At 54.2% G+C, this 9,896-nt stretch overlaps 1 protein-coding gene across 3 annotated transcripts in view; it reads right to left on the bottom strand.

Annotated features, from left to right (window-relative positions):
* SLC16A1 (solute carrier family 16 member 1) overlaps nt 1-9,358 on the bottom strand; it is a 15,884-nt gene extending 6,526 nt beyond the window's left edge. The window contains exons 1-2 of one of the 3 annotated variants that reach the window (XM_057384635.1): nt 9,277-9,358; nt 391-648 (exon numbers count right to left, since the gene is read on the bottom strand). In XM_057384635.1, coding sequence (XP_057240618.1) covers nt 391-607 — 217 coding nt within the window. In that variant the 5' untranslated portion in view covers nt 608-648; nt 9,277-9,358. Of the gene's footprint in view, nt 1-390; nt 649-5,641; nt 5,711-8,806; nt 9,135-9,276 lie in introns of those variants that run through there. The other 2 variants (XM_057384636.1, XM_057384637.1) reach the window with 2 other exon arrangements.
* Between the last annotated feature and the right edge of the window lie 538 nt (nt 9,359-9,896).

Genomic DNA, 9,896 nt, shown 5'->3' with positions numbered 1-9,896 from the left:
TGGGAGCAGGACTGCCACATATGGTACAGCAGCTGCCCAGCCTTCAGGAGGGTGCTGGGAGCAGACACAGCATCTGCAGCCCACTGTAACAAGGACAAGGGCAGAATTACACAAGTTATAATTCCCCGGAAAGATTTTACTTGAAGCTTTACAGAGGACAGATTAACCCGGTTTTTGCATTCTGGGCATTAAATAGAACTTTTTGAGCAACCTCCTTTAAGAAAACTCATTAACGGAGGTTTTGCTTTCACATAAGGAGAGAATTCCAACTTTGCTAAAAGTTTTGGTTGTTGTCATTACAGACAGGTGGGAATCACCAATCCCAGCAGGAGAKTAGCATCTTCTGCTGTGATGCAGGAGCACATGTACCACTGCTTCCAGCCCACTTACCTCCTGCATACATAACAGCCAGCATGATGGAGGAGATCCAGGAAACTTTGCTGCTGGACGCATTGAAGATGATCTCAATCTCTTTGAAGAACACTGTGATGGATTTGGGGAAGGCATAGGAAAACCCAATGGAGATGAAGGCTCCGATGACCACGGCCCATCCCCATCCTCCTTCAGGAGGAGTGTATCCTACAGGGCCTCCAATGGCCGGTGGCATCTTGAACCAAGTTGCTGATGACTCAGTGGAGGATCAAAGATCTGCAAAGGACAAAGTGTTGCCTCAGCTGAATGCAGAAAGCTGTATCCCTGCTCCTGGCTTACAATTGGGTGGTTTAAGCTCCGTTTACAAGGTTGGCAGTGCACCAGTTGCCCCACCACCTTCAAGAAAGCCAATTCGTGAGGTGAGAGCACCCCAGGATCAGCACACTAGGCTGCCACAAAGCACACACTCAGATTGCAGCTGGCCTTTAAGAGCCCCAGTCAGCACACATTTGTAAGCAACAAATTTAAGACATGACACCCTGACCTAAGCTGGAAAGGGCAGGCAGTGTCTGTAACATCAGCCAGGGCTCATATGCACGGGCACTGCTACCACTGCATCTCCAGGAGTGCAACTCCAGCACTGCAAAATCCAGGCCACAGGAGCAGGAGCAGCACACCAAGATTATTAAATGCAGATGCACTACATTTACTGAGGGGAAGTAAGTCCTCATGCATGAGCCAAATAGGACACCCCTATTTATGCAAGGAAAGGGCAGTTGGGTATCACAGCACACCCACCAACCCTAAAGGTCAGTGGCTGTGGCTAAACTTAGCCAGAGCAGTGACCAAAGAAGGCTCCCATATGCCACCAGGGAAAGAGGAAGTGGATGCAGACTGAGCAGTCCCAGCAGAGCTTGGTTCCCCAGGGTTTGGCCCTGGTAGGGCACCTCCTGATTTGATTGCTTGCAATTGCCCAAAAAGGCTACAGCAAGTTTCCCAAAGCACCCAAGCATAAAAACAATTCACCTAAAAAGTTCAAGACCAGAAGTGATGAGAAAACAGCCAGGGAAATGTCATTCAGGCTTGCTGGAGTGTGGAATCCCCTCAGAGAGGCTAAGCAAGAAGAGGCTGATGGGGAGCAATGCAGAGGCCATCAGGGTCAGGCTGCTCATGCGTGGGTCCACACTGCAGCTACAGCACAGCTAGGTCAGACCCCAGAGCCACAGTTACTCCAAAYGAAAGCTGCTCCAGGCAGCTTAGAGCAGCATGAGCCATCCCATGAAGGAGTCACAATCAGGGCAGCTGCTCACAAACAAGAGTCACAACATGSAAAGCAACAGGAATCTCTACCAGCTCCAGAACTCCTGTGTGCCCCCAGGGATATTAGAAAGCACTTTCTGATGCACTGCAGCCCTCCCCAGCCTCACAGCCAGAGGTACCACCCCCTCATCCACCCATATTAAGCATCACGAGCCACGGCGTGACATTAGGGTCCCTCACCAGATCCCACCCCTTGTTCTGCAGTTCTGCTGCTCAGGTTTGCTCTCGAGGAAAAAGCCACCTTTGTGCAGGAGAGCTCTTCCAGAGCTCCCGACATCATACCAGGCAGAGTGACAACTTCAAAGTAGCGTGGTGCTGGCTCAAAGAGGTGCAGCCTCCTATTTATAGCCTGCATCTGCCCCAGCTCGCAGCAATTAAAATCTCATCCATGRCTGCTGATATGCCAGCATCTACCTGGTATATCCCTATGGCACACACTACAGGACTAGGCTCCAGCCTTTTCACTTACTCTGTGTCACTTGGGTGCATATGGAAGGTCAGGATGCTGGTGTTCCAAAGTGCAGCCAGTGGCCCAGAATCATGGGGAGATCCTACTCCCATCTGGCACTGGAGGTATTGCCAGCAGTTACCTGATACAGCATCAGGCTTGCCAGAGCCACCTGACACCTGGCTGCGCTCAGGTGATGCCCCAGACCCACATGGGGCAAGAGGAAGCAAAGCACAGGAGTCCAGTTTCTATAAGCTGCTAAGGCTGGTTTAGCCTGACCCAGACAATGATTTTTCACTGTCAGGGTATTTTCCTGCATCCTGGCCAGTGCAACACATGACCATCATGAGCAGCTCCAAGCCACCCACCACTCCAACAAAGGAATCATTGACAAGACGCTGCCCCTGGCACGTCCATAGCTGAACTATGCCCAGGAGCCAGAGCCCATTTCTTCCGATTTCCTCGCCGGGACTCACCAGGATGAGCCCACATCAACAGTGTCTGGCTGCAGGCAGATGCCCAGGCCGACACACACGCGTGGGCACCCACCAAGGGAACTGCCAGGCTCCACAGAGACTCCCGACGCAGTCCGGTCTCTTGGAACACATAGCAGCCCACTCACCCACCATGAGCACTGGGAATTGCTGAACATCCCCTCCACACATAAGCTGCACACTGGAGTTTCCACCACCTCTCGCTTTGAGTCATACTGAGCTTTCACAGCCTTCAGTGAAACTTAAAGCATTATCCAGCCACAATGATTTATCCAACATATTTTTAAAAGCTGAAASTACCAGGTGTTGGCTATAAAAACTCCCAGGAAGGAATACAATCTACTTGTGAGCATTAATTAAAACTACAGGCAATAAAAGCCATCCAGGGCAAAAGCTGGGGGTGCTCTGAATAGGTGTTGGAGATTGCTCCCTTTTGTTCCTGAGTTATATAAACTGGTTTAATTCTTTCACTGCTCCCAAGGAGCTCAACTGCTCCAAAATGACTGTGGCTTGGTTCACTTGTTTTTCCCCTGCAAGCAGCATTCCTTCTCCTGCAGGTACTGAGGTGGCATCTCTGTAGAATAAAAGGYTTCTGGCAGGTTAGACATGACCTCTCTTGCATTGCTGAGGCACAATGAAAAACCTTGAGCTAAACAAGGTTTTGAGACCAAAGATTCCCAAAGTCTGACTCCAGAGTTTACACGAGTAGCTCTGCATGCCACAACACTTTTCCCTGACTCACTGAAAATCCTTATTAAGAAAGATCAGTTTTATCCTTATCCTTCAACTGCATATTAAGGCTTCTTGCAGATTTCCTCCTTGCCCCCACACAGTACTTTCAAATGAATGGGGGAAAAAATAAAACACATGTAAGGCAGCCAGCACAACTGTAAAGATTCCCTACCTTTTACTAAGGGGGGGGGGGGGAAAGACACCCAGAATACATAGTTATGACACAATCTGTTTTGGAAGAGCTGCAACATGTAAGACGTGATTAGAAATCAAATACACAGCTGCCTGCTAGGCAGCCAGTTTGCCCTATTAGGAAATAAAATAGCCATAWTTGCAGCAATTAAGACTGATGAGACCAAGTAATGACTGTAAGTACCACATCTGCTCCCTATAGAAGTCTTGACTAATCCGCAGGAATGGGTAGCCTACAGCCACCCTCCCCTACACAGCAATAAGTAAGAGCAGGAATCAAGGCAATGAAGATGGTATCACCTTGAAACAGATCCCACAGGAGACCAAAGCCCTTCCATCTCCCACCCACAAGCAGTTATCCTTTCTCCAAAGGGGCCCGGAACAGTATGATTTCAAGACATTTAGTTACATAATGCAGTAAATTGCTGTGCTTTTCAAAGCTCAGATTGGCAGGACTCCAGCACAGAAAGACAGAGGCTCACATTTATAAAGTGCTGCAAATGCCCCAAAGTATTTCTGGGGCAAAGCCTTTATGAAAGTGGCCTCACACCACTCCTTTTTGGGGTCAGAGGAAGAGGGACATGCCCCCCAACCATGCAGAGGCCTTGTCCAGGCACAACACACCTCTACCTCTGCTCACACATCGCTCCAGCTCAAGGCTTCCCTACTCTGGGCACTTGCTCACCAGCATCTGCTGTCCTGTAAGCGCACAAAGCCTTTCCCATACCACAGAGCAGGGCTTTCAGACTGCCTGAGAGCTGAAGCAGGGCAGGCAGGGAGCCTCAACGCCTGCTCCAATGGAGCAGGACAGAGCCCCGTATCCTTCTCCCACAACCCATCATCAGCCTGGTGTCCACACAGGCTTGTGCTGCTGCCAACAGAGCGTTATCTGGCATCTTGGCAGGTGTGGAATCCACAGTGGCTCATCCAAGCCCTGCTATCTTTGCTTCCTGATTCCTTCTCCTCCTGTGCCCCTTCAACTTCAGATATGGACACAGCAAGGTCCAGAGCAGGACCTCCACAGTAAAAAGGTATCCAAGCATGTCCTAGCTATCCAATGGCCATTTGAGCCCCTTTCTGCCTTCATCAGCTGGACAAAGCCTTTGGCCTGGGAATGTCAACACTTACACACATAGGCCAGGCAGAATGGGCACAAAGCTGTCTCTTGCTAGCAGCACAGATCCTACTCCCTGAGGGGGCTCCTCCCTCAAGCCCCCAGCAGAAAGAGGGATGCTGTTCTCCAGGAGCCCATTCCCATCAGCCCCATCCCAAAGAATTAGTCAAAGGATTAGCCACCCCTCCCAGCRTAACCTCCCAAGCCCAGCACACCACAAGAGGCTCCTCCAGTGGCCAGCACAGGGCCACAAATATCCACAGGACATTTGCCTAACATGGGGATCTGGAAGGCCCTCAACATCCCTTCTAGTCCCTGAAACTAAACTGAGATCTCATGCTGGGGAGATGAAGGTACTGGCAATTGCCAGCTGTTCACAGCCAGTAACACTCTATAGCTTCAAATTTGGCCTTTTTCTGGCCTGAAACAAAGCGAAATAGAGATTGTCAGAATTAATGAGACACCATTTTCACCAGTTTTAAGGGGGTTTAAAGCATTAAGCACAGAGCTGTAATTCCAGTGAGCGCCCACAGCCAGGGTTTAACCTGGCAGCACATGGCCTACGTGACTCCCCAGCGCTTCCAAGGGCTCTGCACCCGGACAATAGTCGATTGAGGCCCTGCTCAGCCCCAGCCTTTGCTGCCAGGGTGAGCCAAGGTCAGCAGCACAGGCACAGCTTGCTCGAGGCTGGCAGCCCGCACAGGCAAGCTCAAGGTTTTGGCCAAAAGCAGTCCAGCCCACTCAGTGCCTCTTCCCACCAGGGATGGCCAACGCACCCCCAGACATGCCCCGGTCTGCCGGCCTGGTGAGCCAACACCGGTGCACAGACAGACAGACGCCACAAGGCATGGCATTGGCAGCTGCCCTCCTCCAGTTCCCCCACTGGCGGCACGAGCCTTGGCCTGCAGAGGCACAGATCGTCTTGCTCGCCCCACAGGGCAGGGCCACGGACTTCCCCTAGATACTCACAATTGGTGTAGCTGCAGGATACAGCCCCTCAGCCCACAAAACACTCCCAGCATGGCATAAGGGCATGAAAGGCTGCAAGCGGCCCTGCAAATGAGATGTTGACATGGTTTGTTGGCAGCTTTGGGGAAGGTCAACCAACCAGGGAGAGATGAGCAGCTATTTGTGTCTACCACAGAAGCTCCCATCTGGGGCTGCTGTGCCTGGTTACTATCAGCAACGCTTAGCCTGTCTGAGCAAGGACCAAGCATCTTAGTGGTATGAGAAAGCATGAAGTCAAGCTTAAGCAAGCTACCAACAAGCCTAAGGGAGAAAGCCTGGCTTATTTCTGCATCAGAGCTGGGCTGTGCCCACGGCTGTCCTAGAGCCCTCTGACCCAAAACCCTGCAGCCAGAGCCAGAGGAGTTTGCAGACCAGTTACAAGAACCTTACACGAAGCAAGCAGCTCTTGCATGTAGTCTGGGCTCACATCAGCTTCAGCCCCTGGGACAGCACCCAGAGTCTCCTCTATAACCGTGCCCCCCATCCCTAGGGAAAGGAATTCCCRCAGCACCGGCTGCCAGCCAGGCCCATCAGTCTCAGGAGGGCACAGGGACTGCTCAAGCCCCTGTCCAGGGTTTCCCAGTCCCACCCTGAGCACAAGTCATGCTCTGCCAGGACACCGAGTTGATCCTCCCTGCACCAGCAGTACTCAGTAAACGCTCCCAGGACACCCTGTGCCCGCCAGGAAATCCTCAGAATGAGAAAAATGTGGTATGGAACAGCATCGACATTCTTTCATCAGACACCCGCAATGCCAGCCAGGGACTGCTCCGGGTGTCTTGGCAAAGCAGGGGGCTGCAAAACCCCAAAATGTCACAGCCACCACCATCAAAACAGAACTGGCTGTCCCTTCCCTAAGAGCAGGAGTCTGAATTTTGATCCCAGACACTGCCACATTATTGCTGCCTTCGATCCCTCAAACCACAGATGAGGAWGCACCAGGATGGAGGTGGGAGATGCCCACAAGGACCCAGAAGCACAAGGGTGGAGGCAGGAAAGGAGATCACACCAAGGACCCAGGAGTATAGGGATGGAGGTGGGACACTCACATCAAGGACCCAGCCCTCAAACCAGGACCAAGGCAGGACAGGAGGTCACACCCAGGGCCCAGGAGCACTCAGGTGATGGTGGTTTCAGTAGCTAACTACAACTCCATGTGGATTTTCCATGTAATTCCTTGGCTATAGTACAACTCCTCTGCAGCRGCTCTAAGGGCACATTTGAAAGTGAGTCATACCAATACCACTGGTGAGAGGCTCCCACTTTATTACAAGTCTGTTATAGGCTGATTCCAGAGGAGGAAATAGGAAAAGCCCTAACAGTCCAACAATAGATTTGCACTACCAGGGCTTAATGAGATGCACCTCCCAAGCCTACGTGCAGCTTTTCAACTCCTCATAAAGGAGATATATGAAAGTCACTGGGTATTTTCCACCTTAGCTGCCAGATAAATCAGACCAACCGTGCCAAATAAGAGCCAAGAGAAAGCACTTGCGACCATTCACACCTTTTTAAAATAACACCTCCTGGAAGGGAAYGGATGTTTCACACCTTCCCAAGGGGCCAGAAGAGCTACAGGCAGCCCCACGACTTTGGGGCAGGGAGACTTGCCATACACTAGCAGAACTTCTTTGCAATTAGGAGATCCATCACCCAAGCAATTCATCCAAGACTGAGAAARTTCCTTCTCACCAAAGGCACCATCAGGAGCTTGTCGAGTTTCTTTACAACTAGCCAAGGCCAATGGGCCTTGGCCCATTTCTCAGCACCCGTTCCTTTCCTTCCAGACACAGCCAAGGAAACTGCAGTGCAAGACACCCAGGAGAATTTAACAGCACTAAATTACCTCACTTAGCATAAAAATGGGATGCCTGTGCACCTCAAAGAGACTTAAGGCTCACAGAACGGCACAAAACCAGAATCAATACACCTGGTTTCTTGCGATGCAACTAAGAAAATACAACTTTTTCCTMAGAAGAAACTTAAAGCCAGAGAACATGAGTAACCGTGTTGCAAAAGGCCCACCCTTAAGGCACAGGGTGAGAGCATTTAAGCCATTTACTGTTTCAGGACACAAATCCCACCTCTCCTGCTGCAGATACAATACACAACTTCCTTCTGATCCTCCTGTTCACACTCATCCCCTTTGCCTGGGTCAACTTCCAAACCCTCAAGCACTGTTCACTCTTTCACAATGCATTTGTGCACCCTTCAACTGCAGGACTCCTACCCGACCCGCAACACCCACCCTGGGTGAAGCATCCCAGCTGCSTGTCTAGAGTCCAGCCCCACTGGTTTCACTCTGGGACCAGCAAACACCTGCCAGAGGCCACCAGGCTTCAACCAGAGCAGACCCCAAGACTACTAGCTCTAGGAGCATTCTGACAGTCCTTCGCTGGCCAGTGAGCGTGAGCTACCACTGGTCACCACTGAATTCCAGCAGTCCACTTTTCTGCCGCCGGTCACTACACCACCTTGCTGTCTGAGTGAGCTGCATCCCAGAGAGTGGGTGCACGGCCCAAACACATGCGGCACCATCAAGATCTTATTGCCACCTCCTCCCGGAGCAAGGCAGAAACAAGCATTAAAGGCGCCTTTTCTGGAGCCAGAGCACAGTTCCGCAGTCCATCCTGCAAAGCAAGCAGGGGATGACGGTGCTGAAAGACTTGGGTGACTCACCCACCTGAGCGGCATCGAGTGTCCGAGATCCAGCTCTGAGCACCTGCCAAGAGGAGTCACGCCAAGAGCAGTGCGAGCAGCATCGASATGTAGTGCTCACCCAGAGACTAATGGCTGCAGGAGTGCTGCCCACGGGGACGGGGTGTACGCCCGTGCACCCCAATACCACAGATCTACTCCCAGGACATGGAACCCACACAGCTCCCAGGTCCTCCCTGCCTTTATCAAAAGCCAAACACACACCGTAATCACCTCTTCCTTGCGCCCCAGCGTTTATCGAGCACCCTCAAATGGTGCGGGGACTCGCCCGCGTGGCCCCATAAACACGCAGGGGGAGCGGCCTGAGGGGCCGGGCACGGGGGACGAGGAGCTCCCGGAACCGGGAACCCMCTCCCCGGGGCAGCTGGGCTATCCGAGCCGCCCGAGGCCACCATCATCCCTCCTCACCGTTCGCCGGGAGAAGAAGCTGAGGAAAACTCCAACCGCAGGGCGCTACTGCCGGTGAGAGAGGGACGAGGGCGGTCGGGGCAGGATACTGTAGGACCCTCACCACGCGGCCATTCCAGAGCGGGAACAAAACATGGCTCCCCCCTCAGTTCGGGGGCTCGGGGAGACCGGAGCGGCGGTTCCAACCCAGCCACAAGCGCCGCGCCGGCGTGGAACCGACCGGCCACCGAACCGACCGGCTGCGCGATCGGCTAGGGTGCGGCCCCCAGCCCCGGCAACGGCTCAGGACCACCGCCGGCTCCGGGACCCCCGAGTCAGGCTGGGAACGGCAGCCCCGGGCAGCGCGGAGCCGCGGGAGCGCCGAGGCTCCCAGAACCGGGTGCCTGACCCCAAGACTTGCCCCCCCGCGCCCGCCCGYCYGTCCCGTCCCGTCCCGTCCCGTCCCGCCACGTGGGCGGCCCGGGCCCTACCTGCGGGTGCCGCCGCTGCCGCCGAGTGCAGCCGCCCCCGCCCCCGCCGCTATAAGGGCGGAGGGGCACGGGGGCCGTGCCCGGCCCAGCACCGCCCTCCAGGCGACACGTGCGTCTCGCCGGCTCCCCCCACCCGACCCCTGCCCGCCCCCACGGCCCCGCGGTCGGCGGGCTCGGCCGTGCGGCCCGGCACGTACCGCCCCGGCGCCTGCGGGCCCCATTGGCGGCGGGACGCTGCTCGGCGCTGGCTGTGCCGGGAGCCCGGCCTGCATGGCTCTGCCCGGCGCAGCGGCAGCGTGGGACTTCCCTGAACTTGGCGCACGGAGTGCCTCCGCGCGGGAGTTCCACTCGCTGGGCAGGAACAGGGGTTCCCCTTGCCCCTCACCCCTCCCAGGGGTCCTGGACTCGCTCCCGAGAGTCCTGATCCCGCTCCTAGGGGTCCTGGCCCTGCTTCCAAAACCCATTGCTGGGGTCCTGGCCCTGCTCCTGAGAGTCCTGGCCCCATTCCTGGCATACCTGGCCCTGCCCCAGGGGTTCCGGACCCCTTCAGGTGCAGAGCGCTGCACAGTGCATGTATTAGAACTCATCAGCACTTAAAAATCCATTAAAATCAAAATCCA

This window comes from Malurus melanocephalus, unplaced genomic scaffold, assembly GCF_030028575.1.
Source record: "Malurus melanocephalus ecotype Western Australia unplaced genomic scaffold, MMel_1.1 scaffold_727, whole genome shotgun sequence".
Taxonomy (NCBI): domain Eukaryota; kingdom Metazoa; phylum Chordata; class Aves; order Passeriformes; family Maluridae; genus Malurus; species Malurus melanocephalus.
This window is presented reverse-complemented; position numbering and strand designations above follow the sequence as displayed.